Source organism: Sus scrofa, chromosome 15 (genome assembly GCF_054392235.1).
Source record: "Sus scrofa isolate SSC_HxYL_T2T_F1_AM1 chromosome 15, Sscrofa_HxYL_maternal_Yorkshire_Landrace_v2.0, whole genome shotgun sequence".
In the NCBI taxonomy this organism is placed as follows: domain Eukaryota; kingdom Metazoa; phylum Chordata; class Mammalia; order Artiodactyla; family Suidae; genus Sus; species Sus scrofa.
Window position 1 is genome coordinate 31,545,047 of NC_139397.1, and position 27,409 is coordinate 31,572,455.

Here is a 27,409-nt window from a genome sequence, read left to right on the forward strand (position 1 = left end):
ACACCAGGCGGAAGTGTCCTTTTGTGTCTTGTGGGTCAGGAAGACCTTTCTGTATGGCCTTTGGGATGGCAGAGAAGGGTGTGTGGAAGTAGGCAAAGCATGTTTCAGTCCATAGACTAGTGCTGGCATACAAACTAGAAACCTGGGGAACACTCCTGCCTGGCCGGTTTCTTTGTCTTTATCCTGGAGCATGTGAAGTTTCTGAGGCTCGGAAGTAGAGACCTGAGCCCCTTTGCCCTGGGGTGGGAGGTCAAAGGGTAAAAGCCAGGGGTTTGGTGGATGTGCCTGCACAGAGTAGAGCAGAGATCATTAGATTTCTTTCTTTCTTTTGTTTTTTTTTTTTTTTTGGCCATGCATACTTGCATTATAAAAACAATGCCATCTATTTATTGTTTATTTATTTATTTGATATTTTTGGCCATGCTGGTGGCATACGAAAGTTCCCAGACCAGAGATTGAACCCAAGCCACAGCAGCAACAAGTCCAGATACTTAACTCACTCTAGGAATACATGACTCAATCCAGGGAACTCCTAGATTTCTTTTTAAAAAGCCCTCTCCCCCCCAGCTCCCAGAGTTCTCTCCCATGTGAAATGCATGAGTGCAGATGTACATGGGTGGCTGTCGTGTTGAAGTCGAGGTTGAGGGGGGTGGTACAAGGGACAGGCATGGTAACACAGTGCGGACTTGGATTCCCCCTCCCACACTGTGCTGTGGAGAGGGGGGCAGGTGCGGGAGGAGGTCAAAGTGATGATGATGCTTCCAGTGTTTCAACCCCAGCCGCCCTGGGAGTGGCATCACCTGTGCCTGCGTATGTGGCTGGGGGTCCCATGATATTACATGCTGACTGCAAAACCAGGAAACCCCAGACACAACTCAGCTGACTGCTGGCACCATCAGTGCTGCTTGTGGTGTTTGTTAAAAAATACAGGTTCCTGGGCCTCACCCTGAAAATGTCTGATTCTGGGAGTTGGGGTTGGGGCCCAGGAAGTAGTATTTTACACCAGCCCCCCCCCATCCGTGCAAACGCATGCTGAAGAATGGTGTTGCCTCCATGGCCAATCCAAGGGACCAGGACACAGGGTCATGCCAGGGAAGGTGGGACCCTGCAGTGTCCAGCCTCTACTTGCCATGCTGACCCGCAGCTCTCAGGACCCTTCCTCAAGCAGAGCCTACTGTTTGTGGAGGCCATTTGCCCATATGAAACCAAACCTTTGTAAACAGTAGACACGATTTCAAAAAGTAAAAGGCTCAGCAGGTTAAGAATCTGAACAGAATCCATGAGAATGCAGGTTTGATCCCTGGCCTCGCTTAGTAGGTTAAGGATCCCATGTTGGTGCAAGCTGTGGTGCAGGTTAGCAGATGCGGCTCAGATCCCGCATTGCAGTGGCTGTGGTAGGCCTGCATCTGCAGCTCCAATTTGACCCCTAGCCTGGGAACTTCCATATGCTGAAGGGGTGGCTCTAAACAGGAAAAAACAAACAAAACTCTCAAAACAAACAAAAAAGTGAAAGGATCAGTTGCTGGAATTGAGCCCTCCTCTTTCCTGCTCTGCTTTCAAGCAGCGTGAAGGCCCCCCTGTATGTGGCAGGTGGCCCAGCCCGGCTCCTTGGGCCTGGGTGAAGCCCCGAGGTTGCCTTCCTCCATCAGGCTGGGTGACGTTAGGCCTCAGCTCCATCAGGACCTGGGCTTGCCGCTGTTAGAACATGATGCTGTGGTAACACTGAATTTGGGGGTGGTTTATGGAGTTCTTTTGTGCCTGGTACTGTGCTTGGTGCCACGTGAGCTATGGAAACTAGCTCCTCGAGCAGAGTCAGCTGTCTCCCGGCCGTCGTAAAGAGTCCTGGGTGGTTCCCCAAAGTGGGACTGCAGCTTAGTTCACAAACCCTCCTGGTACAGGTGGATGGCTTTGTCTGCCAGGCTGAATGTGATGCTCTGTTGATCCAGTCTGTGGGAACAGGCAAGCGTGCTGGAGCCTCACCTGGACAGAGCTTCCCAGCTCTTAGCCACCCACTGAGACAGCAAGCTGACCCTGAGATATTGTCCTGCAAAGCCCTGGCTGGTCTGGGTGCCCTTTCCTCTCTAGGCAGACTCATGATTTGGGGAGAATGTACATTCCATGTGATTTTTGTGGTCTTTTTTTGTTTGTTTTTGTTTTTTTTAGGGCTGCACCCACAGCATATGGAAGTTCCCAGATTAGGGCCCTAATTGGAGCTTCAGGTGATGGCCTACACCACAGCCATAGCAACGTGGGGTCTGAGTCCCATCTGTGACCTACACCACAGCTCACAGCAGCGCTGGATCCTCAACCCACTGAGTGAGGCCAGGGATCAAATCCCCATCCTCATGGATAATATAGTCAGATTCTTTTTTTTTTTTTTTGGTCTTGCCTTTTCTTGAGCCGCTCTTGCAGCACATGGAGGTTCCCAGGCTAGGAGTCTAATCAGAGCTGTAGCCTCTGGCCTACTCCAGAGCCACAGCAACTCAGGATCCAAGCTGCGTCTGCAACCTATACCACAGCTCATGGCAACGCCGGATCCTTAACCCACTGAGCAAGGCCAGGGATCGAACCCTCACCCTCATGGTTCTTAGTCGGATTCGTTAACCACTGTGCCACTACAGGAACTCCAATAGTCGGACTCTTAACCCACTGAGCCACAATGGGAACTCCCAAGAAATATGTCTTAACAATATAACTCCTGATTTCATATTTTTCACATACAAAACTATCTGCACACAGAAGCAGTGTTTCCATCCCACTCTGGAACCAGGGAGGGGTCCTTACAAAGAAGTGGCAAGTGGAACAGACCCACCTCAGGCAAGGGGACATGGATGGGGTGGGAGGGAGCCTGGGGCATCTGAGGGACTGTGGGGAAGGGGACTCTAGATAAGGGGTTCCAACCAGTGGGCAAGGGGGTACCATTCAGGACCTTAGGTCAAGGGTGGAATTATGGATGCTTTGCTATGTATTTAAACAGATGAGGTGACGTGATGGGGCTTTGTAAAGTGCCTGCTGGCCATCGAGTTGGAGAACAGACCCGAGAGACCTCAGGGAGACCTCAGGGGGTGGCCTGGGTGGGGTGAGGACAGAGGGGTGGGGGGCAGTTGAGGAAATGAGTGTGGTTTTTATAAAAGGGGCAGGGCTGGGGATGAGTTGGCTGTGGGGGTGATGAGAGAGGGGGATGGAACAAGACAGAGGGCTTTTGCTTTTGCCAACAGCAGAGGCAGCTCCCCGATCACCCGGCGGGGCGGGGCCGGGCGGTGGCAGGCTGCAATCGCTTGCATGGTGGGAGTGTCAGCAAAATATGTGGCAGTAATTACAGCCTCCTGCTAATTGCGTTGTCTGGGATCTCATTCATTGATTAGCAGGACTGGGGAACCAGCTGTAATTATCTCCTCTCTGCTCTTCCCTCATGTGGGGGAGGTGGGGGGCAGAATGGGGTTCGGGAGCCACACCTTCCTTTAATGTTGGGGGTTTTCTGAGGGGCTACCCTAGCAGTACCCCTCTCGGGTCCGGCCCTGGGTCGGGGGCAGGGCAAGTGTTTTCTCTCCAAAAAGGAAGCAAGTTCAGCAATTTGCTTCTGGTCCTGGGAGAATGGGTCTCAGCTGTCACCTGGTGAGGCGGCTGGTTCCCAGGCTAGAGCTGTGTGTGAACTGGGTCAGGCTCACTCCACCAGGTCCTTTGTCTCTGGGTCATGTCTTGCCAGGAAGCAGATCTTCAGGGAGAGGGGGCAACAAGGTATGGATAAATTCCGGACTCCCCACACTGTGCAGTGCAGCACAGGAAATTTTATCCCATTGGGTTTTGTTGCTTTGGGTATTTAGTCATCATGCAATTGTCACTATCAGGACTAAGCTGAAGCTGGCTTTGTATTATTTAAGGTTGTTTTTATGCAGCAAGTTAATACCACAGACCTGACAGATGAAGATCGTGGAAAGATACTGTTTTTTTGTTTTGTTTTTTTGTCTTTTTAGGGCCTCACCCACGGACTAGGACGTTCCCAGGCTAGGGGTCGAATTGGAGTTGTAGCCGCCAGCCTACACCACAGCTGACGGCAATGCTGGATCCTTAACCCACTGAGTGAGGCCAGGGATCGAACCCACATCCTTCTGGATACTAGGTGGGTTTGAGCCACAATGGAAACTCTGGAAAGGTACTGTTGACTGAAAGAAAATTTGCAACCTAAAAGTTGAGGATTCTGTTTATTTGGTGTACAAAACTGAGTACTTAAGACCAGGAAGAAGCCTCTGAGATAGTTCTGAGGGACTGCCCCGAAGAGGTAAGGGAGTTGCCTGGATTTGCAGGCATTTTTTGCCACAAAGACTAGGTATTTGGAATATCAAGAGATTACTGTTAATTAAAGCAAACTTTCCATGTATGGGGAGATGCAAGAGAGTGGACTCATTGGAGTTCCCCGGTGGTGCTGTGGGTTAAAGATCCAGTGTTGCCACTACTGTGGTGTAGGTCGCAACTGTGGCATGGGTTTGATCCCTGGGCTGGGAACTTCAACATGCCATAGGTGTGCTTTTAAAAAAAAATATTACTGTTAGTTTAAAAAAACCCAGATATCTCCAGTTACAGAATTTAGCACCTGTCTATGTACAAGAAGATGAACACGTCATTGAAATAATTTCCTTGATCTGCCTGTCAGCTCTTGGGTTGGGGCAGTATCTGGTGCCTTCCTGTCCTGAGTCTCCTCAGGGGGCACCCTTGGAAGTGGCTGTAGGGGCTGAGGCTTGAGGGCTGTGACATCCTTTGTTTACTGATATGGCAGGCAACATTTTGTCATTGACAGTATCTGGGCGAAGTGCTGAACCAGGGGCCAGGCTCCAGTGCTGCCCCCAGGACAGCTGGAAATCCCTCTGAGTTGAGGGGCCTGGGATGACCTAAAATACCAAGAGCTGTTTTTCAAGTATGTGAAAAAGTTTTCAGCAGAATTTTCTGCATAAAATGAATACGTGCTTAATTATTGTGCTTAAGTCTTCTCCAGTCATTCAGGTCAGACTGGTGGAATCTTTCATCAAGGCAGCCTCAGACATTATTTTGTGTTCTCGAATGGTAACTGTTTATTCTTTGCAGCAGCTCTGGTTTTTTTAACAGAGGAGATGGGACTGTGTTTATGGGCCTGAGTGGGGTGGGGACAGTGCCCCAGAGGTGAGTGACAAGGTCTTAGGTGTTGTGTTGGGGAGATGGGTGGTCTGGGGGGCGGGGCTTTGAGTGCAGAGTCCTTCCTGTGGAAATGGTGCTGCTGGAAAATTCTGAAGGATATGGCAGGGCGGGTACAACATGTCTCTCAGCCTATGTGTGCTGGTTCCAGTGTCCCGTGCAGGCTCACAGGAGGTGTAACTGAAATGAGCCAGGCTCTGTCATTACCAAAGGTGGGCAGAGCTGAGCAGGTCTGAAGTCCCTGGAAGGTGAAGGTTCCCTCAGCTGTGAACTCTGGGAGCCTGCCTGTGTGTCAGAAAGGGGAGGCTGGTCTGTCCTCAGCTGGCAGAGCGGGTGGCTTGGTGGAGCCGAGTGGACATCTAGTGGCTGTCTGGGGAACCTCATGCTCTCAGTTTGCTTTCTGAGCTCCACCCGGCTTCTCTGCAGCTCCAGGAGCTGGTGCCCGTGACAAAGATGGAGAGAAGGGGATGAAGGATTCTGGTCCACCCCAGGGCAGCAGCCCTCTTCCCCTTATTTCTCCCTTCCTTCTAGTCACCCCCAAAACAAATTCTCCCAATCTGAAGAGTGACTGGAGGCCAGCTCCAACCCAGATAGCCCGTTGACAGAGTAAGGGCCTCTGTGAATGCTTTTGGTGGCCCTCTGAGAAAAGAAATGAGCTGCAGGAGTTCCCACTGTGGCTCAGTGGTTAATGAATCCGACCAGGAACCATGAGATTGCGGGTTTGATCCCCGGCCTTGCTCAGTGGGTTAAGGATCCGGCGTTGCCATGAGCTGTGGTGTAGACACAGATACTGCTCAGATCCCATGTTGCTGTGGCTGTGGCTGTGGCTGGCAACTGTAGCTCTGATTCCACCCCTAGCCTGGGAATCTCCATATGCTGTGGATGCAGCCCTGGAAGAGACAAAAAGACCAAAAAAAAAAAAAAAGAGAGAGAGAAAGAAAGAAAAGAAATGAGCTGCAAAGACTTTTTATTTAAAAGAGGACTAATCTGATTCCATTTGTTAAAAAGAACAGGATTCAAGGGACAGCCAGAAGGGAAATATCTTGATGATCTTGATGTGTCAGAAGACAGGAGGAAAGGAGTTTCCACTGTGGCTCAGCAGTAAAGAACCTGACTAGTATCCATGAGGACGCAGTTTTGATCCCTGGCCCTGCTCTGTGGGTTAAGGGTATGGTGTTGCCGTGAGCTGCGCGTAGGTTGCAGACACTGCTCCAGCCTAGCATGGCTATGGCTGTGGTGTAGGCCAGCAGCTGCAGCTTCGATTCAACCCCTAGCCTGGGAACTTAAATATGCCACAGGTGCAGGCCTAAAAAAAAAAAAAAAAGACAGGAGGAAAATACAGGCACCCTCTTCTCAGAGTGTACTCACGGTGTCCCCCCTGGGTAGCCTTGGAGGCAGCATTGAGGGCCTGATGTGCAGAGGCCAAAACCATGGGTAGGATGGAGGGGGAGGAAGTTCCCATGTGCTCTGTGTGCCGGGATCTGGGAAGACTCAGCGGGCACCAAGCTCTCCATAGTGGTGACAAAAGGCTGCAGGGGGGCCATTGTGCTTTTAAAATGTATAGGGCTTCCTTCGGGGCTGCATGGAGAACAGAGATGGAAGATGGCCGAGGTGAGCCAGCCCCTGGAGGAATTACAGAAACAAACACCCCAGAGCCTGGGCTGCAGCCTCCCACACCACCCTGAGAAGGGGAGGCTAGGAAGGAGCAGGGGAGCTGTTTGCCTGCCCCTCGCCTCCACGGTCAGAAGTGGAAGGCTTAGCAATTGGCCTTGGGTCTTGGCACTGGGAGACACAGCCCTGTCCCCTGGCTTCCCCCCGGGGCACCCAGAGAAAGCTTGGTCAGGATGGCTGTCCTCAGAGGAGGCCCTGGGGGTGGGGGGTGGGGGTGCTCACTGCAGGCAGTGGCCAGGGATGTCCAGGTAGATGCCAGAGAGCAGGTGGAGGTGTCGCCTGGAATAGCCCGGCGAGTCCTGGCCCCTCTCTCCTCACCATTCCCTGGACTGGCCTCTGGGAAATATGGCCCCCTGGTGGGAGGAAGGTGGAGGTTTTGCCTTTATTGAGGTGAAATCAGGGTGGAAGAGTCCACCAGGGGTAGACCTTGTGGAAGGCCTCGGGGGGTGAGGAGGCCAACTCCAGGGAGCCCCAGATGCACCCACTGTTCAGGAGTAAATCCTCTACTTCTCAGAGGCTGCCTCTCCAGAGCTCCAGCTGCAAGCCCCTGCCTGGCCGGAAGGCACCACAGCCCGGGCAGAGGCTTCTCTCTCTCCTGGGACAGCTTGCCTGCGGAGTGGAGTCCTCTCAGCGAGATCCAGGCCCTGGCCGGTACCTTCCTCTCCCCTTCCCCCAGCTGTTAAATCAGTATTTAATGTAGCAGTCGAGTCCCTTGGAGGACAGCAAGGAGAGAGACAGAACTCCTGTCTTGATGCTTACATTTCTGGTGGGAAAGAACGAGATGTTTGTAAAAAGAAAGATGGTAAAAAGATCATGTTATGAAGAGAAGAGCCATGGAGGTGGCCAGGGAGATGCCAAGAGGAGGGGTCCAGGCTGGTGGTGGTTAGCTGCAGAGGCCCAGAGCAGGGGCATGGCTGGCTGCTGCAGGTGGCCTGTGTGTAGGGGGGGTGTTGGGTGCTGGCCAGAGCACAGTAGGTGAGGACCTTGCCAGGCCTGATGTGGCAGAGGCAGGAGGGACTGGTCAGGGCAGGACTCAATAGTTTTCGAAATCGGGCAGCTTTTCTGGCACCCGTAGCATGTGGAAGTTCCCTGGCCAGGGACTGGATCCGAGCTGCAGCAGTGACCTACACTATAGTTGTGGCAGTGATGGGTCCCCCACCTCCACAGCAACCAAGCCACTACAATCAGATTTTTAACTCATTGGGCTAGAGAGGGAACTCAGGCAGCTTTTCTCTAGGCGGGTTTTGGCTGCTGTGCACCGTTGTCAATCTGGCTCTCTGGCTGCTTCGAGGAGGGTGGACTGAGGCTTTAGGGGGATGTGAGCAAGAGGAGAGGCAGACCGAGGCTGGGTTTTGGAGGTAACAGTTGGTGAGAATGACCTGATGGATGGGTTAGATTTGGAGATTGGTTAGATTTGGGGTATGCGAAAAGTCCAGGATGGGCTCCAAAGTTTTGGCTTCAGCACCTAGCCGGGCGGTGGCACTGGTGCCGTTGACAGAGAAGGTTGGCCAGGGGTGGGTGGGTCATTGGGAGGCAGACATTTTTGGTCCAGACATGTTCAGTGTGAGACACATCTATGTCTGCAGCTGAAGGGAAAGGTCAGGACAAGGGAGACAGTGGCTCATGGGGTGGAGGTGAGATCGTGGGGTGGGAATTAGAGAGAGGGAGAGTCCAAGCTAAGACGGGCACTCTTGGGGATGAGGAGGGTGTCTAGCGAAGGCGACTAGGAAGGAACAGCTGGAGTGAAGAGAGAAAGTGGGGTGCTGTGTCACCTGGCACTGAAGGGGGGTGTTCCTGTGTTACGGCAGCTGCCCAGCAGCTCTGTGCCGCAGCGTATCAGCTCTGGCGACAGCCCTGTGGCTGTAGCGTACCAGCTCCAGCAGCTCTGTGGCTGCATTGTTTCAGCTCCTTTACCCGGCGAGAAACTAAGCGAGCACTCAGCGAGCCCTCAGAGAGTTGGAGAACTCAGGTTTCTTACACCTGCGGGCTCAGGGAAAATCGGTCTCCGGAGTCTGAGCCCCGAAGAGGGGTTTCACAAGGCTTTTATGGGCTAGTTCTTCCGGGTCTGTGCTTGACGGACCAGAGTGAGAACTGGCAAAGTAATAGATGCGGAAACAAGTTTACAGACACAGATGCGTGGGGGAGGGGTGGTTGGGGCAGTTGGCTGGACTTTGCTTAGTTATCATGGCCAGGGTCTCTCCTTTCAACATTTTTTTTTTTTTTCCTATTTCTTTGGGCTGCTTCCGCGGCATATGGAGATTTCCAGGCTAGGGGTCCAATCGGAGCTGCAGCCACCGGCCTACGCCAGAGCCACAGCAACTCGGGATCCGAGCCACGTCTGCAACCTACACCACAGCTCACGGCAACGCCGGATCGTTAACCCTCTGAGCAAGGGCAGGGACCGAACCTGCAACCTCATGGTTCCTAGTCGGATTCGTTAACCACTGCGCCACAACGGGAACTCCCCTTTCTACATTTTTATCGGGACATTTTCTCCCAACCTGGGAGGGTGTAAGCTGAGGGAGCCATCTGTGACGAGTGAGGGCTGTTGCGGGGATACCTGAGTGGGATGGGATGAGGCAAGAGTGGGAGGGCCAGTGGGGCAGACGGCCCCTCAGGGTGGTCGTGAGTGGGGGTTGTGGGGTGGCATGGGGTCAGGGAAAGAGGTGGAGGTGGTGTGGGGAAGTTTTATTCCTGTGGGAGCTCGGGGAGAGGGCAGAGAAATTCCAGCGCAGTCCTTTGGTGAATGGGGATAGAGGACTTTGCCTTACTTAGGAGCAGCAGCTGAGAGAGAGAGTGTGAGTGTGTGTGTGTGTGTGTGTGTGTGTGTGTGTGTGTGTTGGTGGGGAGTGGGCGGGGGAACAGGTGGTGGGTTTGATGCTGGGAAGATGAGGTGTTGTCTGACCCCTGCGCTCTGAGAAGTGCAAGGCCAAGTTGGTAGCTGAGAACTGACTGCCGTGGGGAGATGAGGGGGATTTGAGGGGAGAGAGGAGGCTGTGCTATGTCTGTCAGTCCTGGCTCTGTCCTGGTCCTGTTGTTGGGGAGCAGCTGGCTGAGGTGTCCCCCTGGTGTCCTGAGAAAGGGCTTGGCTTCAGTCTCCTCCACCCTCTTTTTCCTCCCTCTGCTCTTCATTCAGAACCTCTCCTGTATTGGTCCAGTGCCTGTTGAATTCATTTTAAGGTGGTTTGAGCTGGTTTTCCTGCTCAGCCAAAGCCTGGCGCCATCACACAGGTGGAGCTGCCTGGGAACACAGCAGGGGCTGCTATCAGAGAGGCTAAGGGACCTGGGACCTTCACGGACGCAACTAGAGGGGGACCGGGCAAGTGTGGACCTGGAGCTGCTATGTATGGGGCCCCTGTTATGCAGAGGCCAGCGAGGAGCCTCGTGGCTCACGCCACAGGGAGACCCCAGGAGCCCTTCCAAACCATCCCTTCCCATGTGGCCTTTGACAACCTCTGGACAGACTGGAAGCGAGGTGCCTACGTTGTGGGGACCCACTGAGGTGACATGAGAATGGAGATGATCAATGTCTATTGGCGCCAGTTCTGGTTCACGGCCGTTTCTGTAACCTTGTAGCTAATCCTAGACTTTGCTGGAAAGTGAAAATCCTCAGGTGACAGGGAGACTCAGCAGGGAAAGGACGCGTGTTCAGGCAGAATCCCAGCTCTGCCCCTCTCAGCCCACGCCCTTGGTCATGGTACTGCACCCCACCCATTCTGCTCAACTTAGTTTTCTTATTAGTACGTGAGGAGATCCCAGCTCCATACTCTGCCCAAGAGACACTGGACAGGTGTGTCACTGAGCATTCGATGTCCTGTGTGCAGGCACTGGCCTGGACCCTGCAGGCTGTGCTGGCCTGGTGACCCTGCCTCTCTAGACCTGCATTCTGCTGTGGGCGGAAGATACCAGGGACCACACAGGCTGTGTGTGTCACTTGGGTGCCTGGCTGGGGGTGAACTCTGACGCTGGGAATGATGGCTCCATCCAGGGAGGTCGCTGGTGACATTTGAGCAGAGACTTGACAAGTCACATAGGTATCTGAGGTGGTGGCTGTCTCCCTTGAGAGTGCTTCTGGAACAGTCCTTCCCACCATGCACTGGCATTTGGGTAGTCTTGCTGGTGGCTAAGCAAGTTTAGTCAGCACTGCCCTCAGCCCCTCTCTGCTTCCCTTGCAGGGTTCAACTCCCTCGTGGGGGCCGTGATGGGCTTCTCCATCCTTCTGAGCGCGGAGGTATTCAAGCACAACTCGGCAGTCTGGTACCTGGACGGCAGCATCGGGGTGCTGATCGGACTCACCATATTCGCCTACGGGGTCAAGTAAGTGCCTGTCTCCCCCACCCGTGATCGTCCCGTACCTGTGATCCTCCTGAGCCTGGGGGAGGTCAGGTGACTGGAAAAGCCCCAGTGACCTTCATGTATCCTTGTGACTGGGACAGAAGTGAGGCACGGACTTTGATGAGAAGCCTGGGCTTCCGTCACAAAGGTCTGCGTTGCTTGTCTGCTGTCTTTATGGTTCACTAAGTGGTCTTCCCTTTGCCCCTTCAGGCCTGAAGATTGGCACCCCTTTCTTTCTCTATGATGAGGGTTGTAATGGTGCAGGCGACTGTGTGGTGTTCTCACCCAGAAAGTCCTGTCTGCCACCTGCTACAGTCAGTGAGAGTGTTTTGCCAAAGGGACTTGGTACAGAAGGGACCCATGTGGAAAAACCCACCGGAGGCGTTCGGTCCTGGCCCAGCGAGTCCTCTCACTGAGGAAGTGCCCTGTGGGGATTGCTGGCTCTTCATCCAGCATCCCGGCTGGAGCTGGCCATAGAGAAAAGTTTCTCAAAGGCACTGAGCTTCAAAATGTGAAAATGCTTCCTCTCTCCCATTAGGAGGACTGTAGTAAGAGAGAGAGCCAATAATTCTTGGTGGAGATGTGGGGAAATCAGAATCCTGGGCATTGCTGGTGGGACAGTAAAATTGTTCAGCCACCTTACAATCAGTTTATCCGTTCCTTCAAATGTTACACACTGAGCTCCCGTCTGCCCTCGCAATTCCACCCTTTGGTATTGACTCCAGAGATGTGAAAACACATATCCAAGCAAAAACTTACCCATGAACAGTCATAGCAGCGTGATTCACAGTGGGCAAAAGGAGAAGGAATCCATATGTCCAACATATAACCTGTATGTGGGTTATAAATATCCAGTAATCAATGAATGGATAAATAGAATATGGTAGAGCCATACATACAGTGGAGTGTTATTCAACCAGAAAAAGAATGAAATACCGACTCATGCGACATGATAAACCTGGAAGACATGCCCAATGAAAGAAGCCAGTTACAAAAAGCCAAATATTGATCGGTTCCATTTATAGGAAATACCACGAATGGGCAAGTCAGGAGTGAAAGCAGAGTAGTGGTTGTCAGGGGGGAGGGTGGCGGGGGTGACTGTTGGGGTGTATCAGGTTCCTCTTTGGGGGCGATGACAGTGTCCTGGAGTTACAGGGTGGTGATGGTGGTACCACCTATGCTAAAACCCCCTGAAACCTACTAAAAAAAAACCTTTAAAAGGCTGAAGTGTATGGCATGTGAACTATAGTTATAAAATCACAAAGCCCCCCCCATCTCTTTCCCAAGTGCTCCAGCCCAGGGTGACCGAGCTGCTTCCCCTTCGCAGGCTCCTCATCGACATGGTGCCCAGGGTGAGGCAGACGCGCCACTATGAGATGTTTGACTGAAGGTGGCCAGAGGCGGCCAGCCTGCATCTGCATGACGACTGTCCGGACGACGAGAGGTTTCCACGCAGGCAGCCGGTGCCAACATTTAACTGAACATCCAGTTTCTTTTTCGGAAAGTTTGTGCTCACGGGACCGTGGTCCCCCCTGCCGCCAGCAGGTCAGACTGCACTGCCCCCACCCTCCACCGCCCTGCCCCTGCCAGACACCGTAGGACAATGTGCACGGAGCGGGGACCCGTCTCCAGCGGACACTTTTCCATCTCCTGCAGTAAAAAGGGTTCTTGGGGGTGGGAGAAGGATCTCTGCTTGGCAGAAAGCCCTTCCGGGGTGCTCCCAGCCTGCAGTGGATAGAGCCGACCACGCCCGCCTCCTCCGGACACCACGTGGCTCCAGAATCTCCACCTCCTGGCAGGTTTTAAGGGAAGACCTTCCCCTTTGGTCCCTCACCCCTTTCCAGACCCAGAACCATCAGTATATATCACATCCTAATTTCTATTGATGTATTTCATTCGTTTCATACAGTTTTACTAATCCTCGATCTAAACAACAGATTTGTTCCAAAGGAGACCATTCTATTTTTAAAGTACTTAGTGAATAGATGTATGAGCTTTGCATGGTCGAACTCAGCACATGACCCTTTCTTGTACATTCAGAACCTGAACATACATGTAAAAAACAGCATCCATTTTGGACAGATGTGAAACTAGTTTATTTGTAATAAATAAGGGTATAACTGATCCATATATGCATATATCTATATGCTGTATGACGTGGGCATAGTGCACTACAGTCTGTTAGAGGCGCCTTCGTCCCCTGTAAGGAACCAGATGTTCATTTATGTAGCATTCGTCACAGACTCTGTAAAACACGCGACGTTCTGTACCTCTCACACTGTGACAGTGTCTCACCAATAAAGACTGGTACCTGTTTTGTATGGTATGGGGAGGTGATAGAGTTACCACCATCATGGGGGAGGGATGAAGTGGAAGGGGTTGCACGTGCCTGGGGTGGAGCCCCTGCAGGGCTGGCTGATGGGCTTGGTGGCCTCTGTGTCTGCCTGCCGCCCAGGGAGGGGGAGAGAGCACCAGACACATCCCTTTCAGGAGTGCTCATGATGCCTGTTCCCCAGGCCTCACCCCCAGCTTCTGTGCCCCTCCCGCATCCAACGCTACCTCAGGCTGACTAAGTTCCGATCAAAGAGGTTACTGACCTTCATTCAAACGGATGGTTTCAGCGGGCTTTCCTCCAACCGTATTTTGAGGAATGTTCTATGGGACATTATATATTACACAGAGAAAAGGGACACTTTTCAGCTCTGGGAAGACAAGATTTAATAGATTTCTGTAGGTTTTTCTCCCTGTATTTAATGTTTAATATAGTTCCCCTGTGGGGGCTCAGGGAAAGCTATGCTGTAGCTTCCCCTGAGCTTATGCTCGGTGCCTTTTTTGGGGCTCATAGCCCACCAAGCATGCTGGGTGCCTCTCGTCGTATCTCTGCTCCAGGCAGCAGCCAGGATCTCTGCCAGCTTCAGACAGACCATGCCCCAGCCCCCAGCATCACCTACAAGCCGCTGATGGGAGCAGGAACTTGACCTTCTTTGTTCCCAGGGCATGTTCCCAACTAAGTACTCAGGGACCAGTAAGGCCTGAGCCAATGTGCTCTTTCTGAGGTGGGGAAATATGCCAGATCTGATAAGCCCTCAGCTAGCCTCGCAAGGGCAATTTTACTAGCACATCCTTACAGATTTATAAACATCTGATGTAGTACACTGTTGCCTTGAAAAAAGAAAAGAGGTGTTACCATCATGGCACATCAGAAAAGAATCTGACTAGGAACCAACCATGAGGTTGCCGGTTCCATCCCTGGCCTCACTCAGCAGGTTAAGGATCTGGTGTTGCCATGAGCTGTGGTGTAGGGTGCAGATGCAGCTTGGATCCCACCACTGCTGTGGCTGTGGTGTAGTCCGGCAGCTGTGGCTATGATTGGACCCCTAGCCTGGGAACCTCCATAAGCTGCAGGTGTGGCCCTAAAAAGACAATAAAAAATAAAACAGAAAAGAAGAAAAGCCCACTTGCAAAATCCAGTTCCATGAGTTACAGGGCAGGGAGCCTGCTCTGAAATTAGCATCGGTAGCTGTGACCTAAGGGAATGTTCCCCAGTGAAAGCTACCCTGCCCCCCAGAGTTCGTTAAACCTACCTTCCTATTGGCGTTGTCGGCAGTGTGTTTGCAAGTGGTGAAATGCAGCGGCTGCTGGCCTTGGGGGATGCAGCTGGATGGCGGCTGGGCTTGGTTCTGCTGGTGTCCCTGCACCCACCTGGCACCCCCCCCAAAAAAATCACTGCTACCCGTCACACAAGAAAAGTTTATTGAAAAATAAAGTTCTCCCTAGTTTTCTCTACAACAGTGGAAAACAAAGCAGTGCTCTCTACACTGGTACAGTACATTGGACAACAACACCTTATTTGCAGACTCCTGCACTACTTAACCCCGGAAGTGAACAGTAGAAAATGGTCGTACCAGTTGCTGGTTGAAGACATAAACACGAACGGCCATTAGCTTACAGACATCGAGGTTGTGACAGCAACTACAGCAGAAGGGACGTCACCCTCTCCTTTGGCATCGATCGTTCCACTCTTGCTTGTCCTGCTAGACAGGACAGTGAGCAAAGGTTTCCCAAGTTTGCTCCACTGGAGCCTCGGTGGACATGGCTGACTGTGCTAGGCTCCCGCCCGGCTGTCCCAGGGAGACTCCAGCACTGCAAGTGCTCTGGGCACCCAGACCACCCCCACAGACACAGGGTCCTGCCCACCATGTGATGACAGGGTTACCCTTCTGTCCCTGTCATGCCTCACCAGCTGCAGGGGACTCAGGGTGTAATCCTAAGGTGCCGCAGAATCCGGGAAAATAGAGGAAATGATGCTTTGAAGAAGGTAAATGCCAATACTTACAGAAGGATAAGACTGCAATTCAGCTGCAGAGAATCCAAAGGATCTTAAAAAGACACTGGACTCCAACACATTCCTCTATTTTCAACAACTACAGTCTATCCAGAATAGGGCCAAGCTAGGAGAGGAAATAAAATTCTAAATCTATACAGGGAAGTTAAGAGGCTGAAATCCTAATAACACAAAAAGCAAACTGACATTTGGGTGACTTGGGACAACATCATTAAGCCAGGAGTAGCCTCTTGGAGTTCTGAAGAGCCCTGCCACCCCTGTGGAATTAAACTTTAATTTGATACCAACATAGCATCTCACCAGCTCGGGAGTCTGATCCTCCTGGACTGGACAGTGGAGGAGCCACCCTGGCCAGCAGGGGGCAGCAAAGGGACTTCCCGGGGAAGGAGTAAGTGGACTGGGTCATTCCCTTTCCCTTTAAATAAAAAAGCCTCTTTTATTGCATTTTAGAGGAAGATAGATAGCTCTAAGGGGACAGACAGTCTGTCAGAGAATTCATTTTAATTCCAAGCTCAAAAACTTCTGCAAAGAGAAACCCTTGAAGGGGCTTGAAGGTATCAGTGGGGTGGGATCCAGCCTGTGGCCAGAGGTCACCCCTTATCTCCAGTTTACAAATTTCTTGTAGGCCAGTTCCACCTGGGCTGAAGGCAGGCATAGTTTCAAATCACTGCATTCCTGCACACAATAATGTTTCCATCAGCAGGGTGGGCATGGGACTCGGGTGTTCTAAACCAGTCACTCCTACAACTTTCCATCAACTTAGTCTTTTCCTATAGGTATTACTTTGGAATCAGTGATAGGAGGTGAGCTCAGCTCTTTTCTCTCAAATTTTATGAAATGCAAATAACAACACTACTTAACATTGACTAGGGCTTACTCTATGCCAGACACTGCTAAACACTGAATCCTCACAAGAACCCTAAGTGCTAAGAAAGCTAGGGTAATTGTCTTCTGCATCGGACACTAAACAGCTAATTTGGCCTTTTCTAGAAAAACTTGGTTTTCCTTTTTTTTTTTTTTTTCCCCCTTGAAGCCAACGAGAAGGAAAGGAACCTGCCCTCCGCTTTAGGAAATTCTCACCTTCCCAAAGAAGTCTGGGTGGCTTTACATCTGTCCATCTCTTCCCAGAAAGGTGCTCTGTGGCCTCAGAGGGAAGGATGGGGTTAGAATGAAGCCAAGGTGGAAATGAAAATTTTTTCAATAAATAAAACAATCCAGGCTCGGGAGAGTAACATAGCAGAGCCTGTCGTTAATAGACCTTAAAAAAGAAAAAAGAAAAAAAAGATGGGGGTGGTGGCAGGCATGGGAGAAGGTGGCAAAGTCCCAATTACATACACAATCTAGGTAAACCACCTTGGAGAATAGGGCCGCCTGCCTTGGTTGGTGTAAATAAACACTAAACCCTCCCATAAGCAGCAGTTTCACTGCAGCTGTTTGCATTCAGGCCTCCACTACCAGTGAGCTGCACTGGGGAGAAGTTGCCATGTTTGCCAGGGCAGGGAAACAAGAGGGGCTGCATATTCTTTCCCCTCTGTCATGCTAACCAGGTGAAGGGGTTTGGGGCCAGTCCTTCCCATGAGCTCAGTGGGGCAGCTTCCCCTCAGGCAGGCATGTCTCAGGCGTGGCTGCCCCTCAGCCAGTGCCAGGGTGGCTCGGAGCACAGGCCTGCGGGCACGTGTCCATCAGCAGTTCCCAGACAAACACAAAGGCCTGATGGAGCAGCCTGTCAGGGTGTGGGCTGGTCATGGAAGCCAGTCCTTCTCTTGGGGCTCTTACACCTTCAGGGGGGTGTCTGTGCATGCAGGCTGTGGCTGAGGGGCTTGGAGGGCATTTCTGGCCCCCAGCCTGAGTTGCCTGTGACAATGCCAGGACATGCCCTAGCTCCAAGCTGGAGGCATCTTTCTTCAGCAAAACCCAGATTCCAAAGACTGACCCCAAAGAAAAGTGAAAAGGCACATCAGAGAAACAATAAATATCACCAAAGAAAAGGGCTCTCAGTATTTCCAAACATAAAAGCAAATACAAAAGTAAACTCTTAAGCAGTGACAAAAACCCAATCTAAGCAAAACCGCAAAACGTTTGTCCAATTGTACATGTGCAAATCAAGTTACAGACACAAAATAAATGAGGTGTTTACTGGCAGTAGAAGTGTGTTTCCTCTTTCAGGAGTTTTGACTCTTGAAAGTCTTTACGTTTCAAAGGTAAGCTCTCTCTCCTATAATAAATTAAAGATTTTCCTCACTTTTTTTTTTCTTTTTTTAAAGAACTTAGGATCACAGTGAAGGAAAAAAAAAATCCAAGCTCATTTAAGAAAAAAACGTACAAAAACTAAAAAGACCAGACGAGAGATAAGAGATAGAACACAGGAAGACACTAACTCTGATTGAAGATATGTCTCCCTGTAGAACTGCCATCAGTTACAAATTGGCGCAGGATTCTATCAAGACTGGCATCAGCTCCCAGTGCACGCTCTGAGGCTCCTTTCTCTCCCAGGGCAGGCGGATAATGCACACCTTCCTCACAGGGCAGATGACACCAATGTCCTCTTGGGTGTCACTGACCAGACTTGGGCCAAGTTTGTGGAGACCTGGGAGCGGGTATATATCTGGTGTCTCCACCTCTACTCATAATGCTTAACAACTGGAGTGTGTGTTTCTTTGCCCCAGGAGCTGCAACCCTTTGGGCAGAACTCTGGCTTATTTCAGGCCAGTACTGGAATGGGGGAAATGAGGGATCTTCCAATGGGGGAAGTCCTCTCCTGGCTGCTTGATCAGGGGGTCCTGATGTGGGCAAGAGGAATTCTTGAGAAGGCGGAGGGGCCCTGAGCTCAGGGGCAGCCAGCAAACAATCCCTGCAACTTCCGGAACATAAGGCTGGATGGCACAGCATCCTTCTGAGAACAGGGCTTTCCAGCTTCCTTGCTCTGAGTTTCTGTGCTCCTTCTAACAGCTCTCTGCGAAACGGGTTCATCTGGCAAAGCGTGGGGACGTGGGTTTTGGCTCACAGGCTCCCCCTGCTGGTCAAACACCTGCACTCACATCCTTAGTCCTGGAAGCTCCCAGAAGAGCCCAGGAGAGGGCAGCACTGACCCAGGAATGTGCAAGTCTGGGCGCTCAAGCAAATTCCCACTAGCAAGGCTGCAGCCGGGAAGCCCAGAACCAGGGAAAAGCAGTTCCTAACAGCAGGAATGGCAGTTGTTCCATCCCACTGCAGGAGGCTGCCCTTGCAAAGCTTAAAAGCACCCTGGCATTCACGCCCAAATCACCAGGCTTTCCTGTAGACTTCTGCCCTTGTTGCTGTTCTCAGCCAGTTGGTGAGGGGCACCCTGCATCGATGCTCAGGGCAGAGGTCCTCCTTATCAGCATTCTCCTTGGCACATGTGTTTGTGGGTCACCTTTGTGGTGGGGAAATGCTGGCTGCCCTCCCCTCCCTCCTATTCTCTAAGATGGGAGGTGCAATTAAGATCCCCAAAAGGGTCCAAAAAAAAAAAAAAAAAAAAAAAAAAAGGCTGGCTTTTCATTTGATATTAATTTTATACCCAAGGAAAAGCAAGAAGCAGGAGGAATCTAACTTTCCATACCTAAAGGCTTCACACTCCCTCTGGTCCTCAGGAAGCAGAATTCTAACTTTAACCTCATGTCCCAAAGGCCTACCCAGCCACTGGCCTTGCCTATCTGTTCTGCTTGGCAGAGCCTGGCTGCTGCCCCCATGGCATGCTGGCATGGTGCACAGTGCTAGGCGACCAAGGCACTCAGAACCATCAGTGAAGGCTGGGCAGATCACGGACAGCTCATAATGGGGACATTCTGCCAGAGAAAGAACAGGGGTCACTCTTACCAGCACAGAGACACCAGGGGCTTCATAGGAAACACACACATGTATATGTAAAGCAATGAAATGGGGTGGGGTGGGATGGGGGGTAGGGGGTGCAGAGGGGCTGAGGACTCACACAAAAGCAGTGCATAAGGACTGCATGGTTTGGTCCAACCTGCCAACCGGTTCACCCCTCAGAATACTGTGCCTGGAGGACGTGCCAGCATCAGATCCTACCCCATTGCAAGCCGCACCCACACTCACAGGTAAGTGTCCAGGACCCTGCACATTCATCCTTGCCTGGCCTGCCCTTGCTCCCCCCAGCCAACATCAAGTTCACCGGGAGCCCCATTCCCTGGACTTTGGTGACGTCAGACATTAGAGGGAATATAACACAAGCCACCTGTCTGGAGCCCAGCTCTGGTGGTGCCACTGGTTCCTAGGGACCAACTTCACTCCTATCCAAATCTCAGCTGAAAGACAACCTCTCAAGGCGTAAAGAGCATGACCTCCAAGTCTAAGGGTAGCTCCTTTAGCCTCTTATTTCTACTTTCCTCCTTCTAGTGGTGCAGGAGGGAGAGTGAATTTGCCACAAGTTGGCAAATGTCATTCCCCCCATCTTGCATTTCTTCCCTGAAGGAACCCTAACCAGAAATTATGGTCAAGGAGTGTGTGGGTGTGGCTTTTTTGGGGGGAGGAGTGGACCGAGGAAAGAAGCTTTTCACCTTCACTGCAAAGCAGCCCATCTTTGGTCCCTGGCTGGGGTTTCTGGACCACCCAGACACGTCCCCCCACGCCCAGGGGGGTGCCTGCCCCCTAGCTGCCATCTGTCAAGCACACAAGATTATTTTCTGTTCTGCCGTCATCCACCTGGAGGAGCTAGGTCTCCACAGCTGCCCTCAAGCATGCCACCAGCACCCCGACGAGCACCCTGCCCAGAGCAGACAGCAGGAATATTATCGTGAAGGTGGATGGCCACCAGTGGAAAATCAAAGAAGCAACGAGACGTGTGATCAGTCCCTCTTTGCCCTCCCCAGCTCCCCTCCCTCCCTCCCAAATAAATAAGTTAATGGGTTTAGGAATGTTCCCGTCCAAAGGTCTTTCCGATCAGCTCAATTCCTCCTCTGGTTTAGTTTTGTTTAAATGAATCTTAAGATTCTCTTTCTACCCTGGAGCAGCTGCACAGTCAGTCTCCCTATAGTAGCTCCTCCAGAATTAAAAACGAAGGTGCGCCAGGGAGAAAGCCAGGCTCCCAGCTTGACGTCAGCTCTCGTTTTGTGTTGGTGAAAAACCCCGCTGGGATGCTGACCACAGCAGGAGCCACAGCAAATGGAGACCTTCCACCAGAAAGTTCAGGCTCTGGCGAGAGCCCCTGATGACTTCTGCTCCCTGGTCCTGCCCCCAGGGGCTGGAGCCACTGTTTTCCCCAGTAGAGCACAGGGGGCGGAGCTGGGGGCCGCTATAGACAGTCTTTACAGAGCGCCACCTGGCCCTTGATGAAGTCCCGGCAGGGGCAGATCCTCCGGTGCCTGGGGTGGGCACCAGCACAGCTGAACAGCAGGAGGTCACCTTGAAACACACAGTGCTTGCTCTTGGGGTCGAAGGAGGGCACCAGGATGTCCTTGGCCAGCTCTGAGCTTTGGCAGATCACCTCATACCTGGGGAGGAAAAGAAAGGCACATGGAGCTGAGATGCAGTGACTGCCCACACCTCTGGCTCTTTCTGCCCGCCCTGAGGTGTGGGGAGCACGTCTAGGGCTCCTGCGGTAGAATGATCGTCAGCCACCCTCTGACCCAACTGTTCTCGCCTCTGGAATCCAGGCTTGAGGAAAGCAGGGGTGTGCCTGGACGTGTGTGTGTGTGTGTGTGTGTGTGTTGGGGGCGGGGGTATGTGTTCAAGGCTGCTTAGTGAAGCACTGTCTGTGACAGAGAAAAAAATGGAAATAACCACATACTCAGGAAGCAGGGAACGGCTCAATCAACTAGGGCTCCTCTGCAGCCCTGGACAAAAGAGGTAGAAATGCAAGCACTAGCTTGAGAGCTGTCCTCCAGGAAGCAAATAACAAAACAGATGTACAGTGTATTGACCGTGTGTGTGTGTGTGTGTGTGTGTGTGTGTGTGTGTGTGTGTGTGTGTGTGTGTGTGTGTGAAGCCGAGAAGGCTACGTACTACAGACTTAACAATGAACACTTCTGAGGAGTGAGACTGGGGCAAAGAAATGCATTGTTTACATACTTTTAAAACTGGGTTTAAGTTTCAAGTTAATGGCTTAAAGAGATTCTCATGATATGACCTTAGTCTCCCGCTGGAGAGCAGACGGCCTCCTGGAGGAAGGTGCTGCTGCAGGAGACTTGAGGCAACTCCGCCGGCAGTGACTGTAACCACGCCTCCCCGTCCCCGCCCGCCCCACCCACAGCCCTTGGGATAAGTGCTTCAAGCTTCTGGAGGCCCAGAGCCTGATTCCAAGCCTGTGTTCTTTCTTTCTCCTCTGCCATCTTCACCTTACAGTAGGGTGAAGCCCTACTTGAGGCTTTGCTTCCTCAGGCTGGGACCACTGCCTGGGGCGGGGGGTATGATAAGAAGACCCAGAGGTTCCTGTTCCCAACAGTGCTGACCCCTCATCTCAAAGAAGAGCCACAGCACATCTCCTCTTACCTGGTACCCTGGTCCCACCCACCTTGGCTCCCTCAGAACAAGGCAATGTCACCAGCCAGCCCCCAAGTCCTGCATGCCTGGAGGGGACCAGTCGGAGAAGGTGGTGTTGGAGGGCCAGGCAGATCTGAGTTTGAGTCCTGGCTTTGTCTCTTGGGAGTTGTATAGCCCTAGACCAATGACTGAGCCTCTGTGAACGCCGTAACCCACGGGGAAAGCACAGGAATTAAATTCATGGTTAGAGAGGTAGTGGGCAGAGACGGACTCTGGGGGACTATTCAGCACACGAGAACTATCCTGGTTCCCATCACCACTGTGATCAGCCCGCCCTGGCAGGCGCTGCCCTGGCCCTACGAGTGAATTCATACACATGCCACCCATCTCTGTTTTGCTTTGTTCACGTAAGTCTTGACCCTTGCTGACAGGGAGGGATCAGCTGGGGAGCCTAAGGTTTCCTGCTGCTTCTGGAAAGCTTCTGAATGTTGGGGGGAGAGCACCAGACCCCTCACTTCTCCTGTGCCCTCTTGTCCTCCTCCCGCCAATGGACTGCCTGGGCGTGCCTGCCCCCTTGGCAACATTAAGCCGGTGGTGCCCAGCACATCTGCCGGGCTGAGAGCTCTGAGGCTGCCTGCCTGCTCCGGGTGCTCAGGAGGGTGGCGCCCCCTCTAGTTTGCTCCTGCAGTCACCAGGAAGCTTTGCGACTTCTTCAACCATCTTAGCACCCCTTGGCGTTAAGTGTACCAGCCAGAAGACAGAGGCACCCAGAGGGTTAAGGTCATTGCGAGGGCAGGAAATGGGGATTTTATGGATTTCCTAAAGGAACAAATGAGTCAGAGACAGGGGCCACTAGGTCCTTGACAGGATACTCCTCCCAGCCAAGACAAAAAGGGGTCTCCGGAGCTCAATGGTGCAGTAAAAGTTTCCATATGGAGTGTGGCCTTGGGATGCAGATTTATGCTTACTCTATTTATTTATTTAGGTGAATTGCAACAGCTGCTGTGTTTTAACTCAAGCCAGCTGCCTGGTACCCTGCTAGTCAGGGGCGTGGAAACCTCCACAACTAGTCTGACCCCAGGGCAACGGGGAGAGCTGTCAGGAACCTGGAAGACGGCCTCTTGCTCCTGGCCGTGGTCACCTGGACTCGGACTCCAGGCCCAGCCTCCTAGGCCACGAGCACGTGTGCACATGACCGTGAGCACCTCTCGAGCGAGGCTGCAGCAGAAGCAGCCTGTGCAAGGTCCATGTCCAAAGACCACCAAAAAGCACCGAAACAGAAGCTGTTCCCAGAATCCTTAGGGTGACTGACCCAGGCAGCTCTGCTGAGGTTAAGTGAGTGATGCAGGAGCCACTTTTACATACGACCCAGCTCCTGACCTGGACAGCTCACCCTTCTATCAGCTGCAGGTCCCTGTCCCACAGCCCCGGGTGGTCAGGGTGGCCCCTCCCTCACCCTTGCTGAGCTAGTGAGCAACGGTCCCCTTCCCAGTGGCTAGAGCGTGTCCTCGTCCCCCACGTGGCCCTGCGCCTTTTCAGGGCATGTGTGTTGCTGTTCTGCCTCTCTGTTCCTGAGATGTCTGTGCCACACACTCCCACTCTCTCACACACACACTCCCACTAAGACCCCCAGCACGGCACTGTGTCCTTTCCCCCCTACACCCCTGAACTGCCACCTCTTTCCAGTGAGCCTCAACGGCTTCTCTGGCAGGATGGGAGCAGGGGCTTCTGAGGCTCCTCAGCCCTCGGTTCAGAGTTTACAGATTTTGAAGAACTTGGAGAAGAGACTTGTGGTTGCCTGATGGGAGAGTGAGGGAGTGGGAGGGATCGGGAGCTTGGGCTTATCAGACACAACTTAGAATAGATTTAGAAGGAGATCCTGCTGAGTAGCATTGAGAACTATGTCTAGATACTCATGTCGCAACAGAAGAAAGGGTGGGGGAAAAAACTGTAACTGCAATGTATACATCTAAGGATAACCTGACCCCCTTGCTGTACAGTGGGAAAATAAAAAAAAAAAAAAAAAAAAAAAAGGGCAAAGCCCAACTTCCCATCGGGTGGCCTGATTCCTGAGAGGACAGAAGCCTTCCGCCCCTCCCACATGCAGATCCACCCAGGACCCCATCTGCCCGTCTTCCTCCTCCCATTCCCCCTGCCCAAGCGTCCATCTCCCTCACCCCTATCCTGCTCATCACCCCGAATCCATGTCTCCCCAAACTCCCTGGTCACCACTCTGACTCAGGGCTGCCCCCCCACCCCGCTTCACAGGAGCCAAAGCACTCACAGTCTAGGCTTCCTGGCTTCAAATTCCTCTTCTTCAAACAAAAACCACCCCAAACTCAGTAATTTAATATTTTAGAAGATACGATTTGAGGAGTTCCCGTTGTGGCTCAGTGGTAACGAACCCGACTAATATCCACGAGGACGTGGGTTTGATCCCTGGCCTTGCTCAGTGGGTTAAGGATCCAGCATTGCTGTGAGGTGTGGCATGGGTGGCAGATGCACCTTGGATCCCACATTGCTGTGGCGTAGGCTGGCAGCCGCAGCTCTGATTTGACTCCTAGCCTGAGAATTTCCATACGCCACAGGTGCAGTCCTAAAAAGCAAAAATAAAAAAAATAAAAAATAAAAAAAAAAGAAGAGGAGGAAGGTATGACTTGAAAAGGTAGCAAAAGAAGTATGAAGGCGGTCTCCCTGCCCTGGGCCATGGTAGCGTGGATGGAATCTAGCTCTTCCCAGGACTTCCAGCTTCTGGCCCCTCCAGCCCTGGTCTGGGTCAGGTCAAGTCCCAACTGAATCCCACATGCTCTGTGCACAGGAGGGTATGGCTGTCTTGCCATCCGTCCCACCACGGATGCCTGGACGGGAGCTCCAAGACCCAGCTGCCGGCCTCCCCAATTCAAGCTGACATTCAAGTGGACAGCCCAGGATGCTCCAGAGGGATTGATCTATGTCACGTCAATTCATACTGCACGGTGAGGACACGTGGTTCTTCAAGGTCATGGATGCCCAAAGATGAGAGGAGCTTAAACTGAGAACCAGGCCCCAAGCTGGAGAAGAAAGAGCAGCGCTTGGAGGAGCCTTGCTGCTAATTGGCCATGAATATGGATAAGCCAGGATTGCCTCACTGAGGAGGCACTCGGCAGAGAGCCGGGCTTTTACAACATTATCAGTATTTACAAATGCAGAAGCAAGGCATTCAATAGGGCTCTTATGTTCGGAGAATTAATTTCAGGCGGCTTTGTTGCAAAATTAGCATCCATGGCTGCCTTTTAGGGAGAAAACCTACACATCTACTACCAGGGTGGGTGGGTTGAACAACCCCTTGGCCCAGGGCCTGGCCGCAGGATACCCCACACCAAGGCCTGCTCTCCCTCCCAGGCTGGGCATGAATACAGGGTGGACAGAGAGGGCACTGGCTTTTCTAGATTTGACCTGGTGGCCTCAGGCCAATTCCTCTGCCCAAACTCTCAGGAAGAATGGGCTATTCGGCTCTGTCTTTACCACTGGCTGGACATGATCTCACCATCACCCAGGATGTGCCCATTTTACAGGTGAGAAAATGGATGGAACAAAGAAATGGTCCACTGGCTCCCCTCCCTGTCCTTCCACTGGATCAAGCCCTTGACCCCGAGATGGGTGGACTGGCCTGGGCCCCTGTGAGCCAGGCCTCAAACACGGGAGCTCTGCTTCTGGCCTGGCCAGGAAGGCTCATGCTATTAAGGGGTCTCATCGGGGTTTCCTCCTCCAGCGGGCGGGGGGGGGGAAGAGGCTACACTTAGACAGTTGTGCAGTCTTAGCCCAGTGAATCCAGATTTCCTCAGGGTTCTCAGAGGAACTCTTGGTGTGGGAGCTGTCTATAAAGTGAATAAGTGGATAAGTGGAAGCTCCTCCTGGACCTAGAATTTTGGGACTCGTGCTCTGGAGAGGGAAGCCCCTGGCACCATTGGAGCCCTCCCCAGACATCTGACCAGAGGTCCCACTCATAAGACTTCAGTGGCCGCAGGGCAGACCACCAACCGACTCTGCTGGTCTGGCCTCTGCTCTGATGGTGGAATTGAGGGGCCTGTGAATGTGGTCTTCCCATGAGAAGAACGTGAGAAACCAGCAGCCCTTAACATCCCTATTCAGGGGAGCATCCTTGCAGGCGAGATGCTGGAGGTCATGCGCTCTCTCGAAAGAGGGTTTTATACCACACCTGAGGCTAATGAGACTTACAGGCAGGACCAGGCCAGCTCAGGCCACTGTGCACAAATAAGCACAGTGGCCAGCCACGCTCTAACGGGGCATGACACCAGAACAGGGACAGGCAAGCTTCAGGCCTGAGGCAGAGACACTGGTCTGTGGAAGGCCTAGAGTTGGCAGGGCCAATCCCTTAGGGAAAACATTAATGGGAGCTATGAAGGTTGGGTGGGGGTGGCAGGTAATTAACTGGGTTGTGGCCCAGGGTGGGTGCAATAACTATCAGAGCAGGGATCAGGAGTCCCAGGCCAGAAGAAGCCTCACGTGGAAATCTGGAAACTGCAAATACCAAACTCAAAAAGCCACTGCGAAGGGAATGGGTGGCATCACTGAAAGTAATGCAAGTAGCATGAGGGGAAAAATGCCAGCAATACAGAAGCCCCCACCCACTCCAGTGCGCTCTGACCTGACACCCTGAGTCCCCTTCCAACACAGGGACCTGGCAGATCCAGGCCTGTTCACACCCCCTGAGATGCCCTTTGTTCCAAAGGGGCTGGAATAATGTGCAAAAGGGAATAGGGCTGCAGGAGGGGAAGAGGCAGGGGAATTCACTGTGGGCAGCTCCCTGCCCATAGTTTTCATTCCTTTTTGACTCCGAGGTCCAAGACTGTCACTTTGCTAGGGGCCATCTGGGGACCTGGCTGTAGTCAGGGGACCTCAGGGCTGCTCTGCCCATGCTTGTGGTTCTGGGGACAACATTATGAGCACCGCCCACCATCTCAAAGCCCTGACTTGGCATTCCTTTACGCAAATCCCACACCCCCACTGAAATTCCAAAATATATTAGCAGGCCAGGTGACTTTACCTAACAATACAAATGCTGGGCCAACTCACTCTGGGTGTGTGTGGGGTGTTACGCTGTAACCTGCTCCCCTTTCCTTGTCTTCCTCCACCAGCCCACAAGCCTAGAAATGAGATCCTCGTCCCTCTCAACCCAGCTCTAACCGGGAGGCGAGCCGGGGGCTGAGCCAGCCCTTCCCGTGCCCTAGCACTTACTTCAGCATGTCCTTGTCCTTGTTGAGATGCTGGAAGAAGGAAGGTTCGCAGATGAGCTGGTTCTCCTGACACACCTGCTTGCAGGACTGCCCGGGCTCCGCAAGCTTCACTTGCAGGGCACTGAGGGGCGGCCACATCACTTGCCCGTGGCAAAAATCCTGCAATGACAAGGAAACCATCAGTCAGGGGACCAGG

The 27,409-nt window shown here is 52.4% G+C and overlaps 2 protein-coding genes across 15 annotated transcripts in view; one reads left to right on the top strand and one right to left on the bottom strand.

Moving 5' to 3' along the window:
• Window positions 1–13,498, top strand: part of TMEM163 (transmembrane protein 163) — a 464,307-nt gene extending 450,809 nt beyond the window's left edge. For all 5 annotated transcript variants that reach the window (XM_085001414.1, XM_085001412.1, XM_085001413.1 and 2 more), the window contains 2 exons: window positions 11,013–11,154; window positions 12,500–13,498. In XM_085001414.1, the coding sequence (XP_084857540.1) occupies window positions 11,013–11,154; window positions 12,500–12,560 (203 nt within the window). In that variant the 3' untranslated portion in view covers window positions 12,561–13,498. The remainder of the gene's footprint in view (window positions 1–11,012; window positions 11,155–12,499) is intronic.
• A 1,410-nt stretch (window positions 13,499–14,908) lies between these two features.
• MGAT5 (alpha-1,6-mannosylglycoprotein 6-beta-N-acetylglucosaminyltransferase) overlaps window positions 14,909–27,409 on the bottom strand; it is a 372,876-nt gene continuing 360,375 nt past the window's right edge. For all 10 annotated transcript variants that reach the window (XM_021075187.2, XM_021075189.2, XM_021075184.2 and 7 more), the window contains 2 exons: window positions 27,215–27,372; window positions 14,909–20,988 (listed from right to left, as the gene is read on the bottom strand). In XM_021075187.2, the coding sequence (XP_020930846.1) occupies window positions 20,790–20,988; window positions 27,215–27,372 (357 nt within the window). In that variant the 3' untranslated portion in view covers window positions 14,909–20,789. The remainder of the gene's footprint in view (window positions 20,989–27,214; window positions 27,373–27,409) is intronic.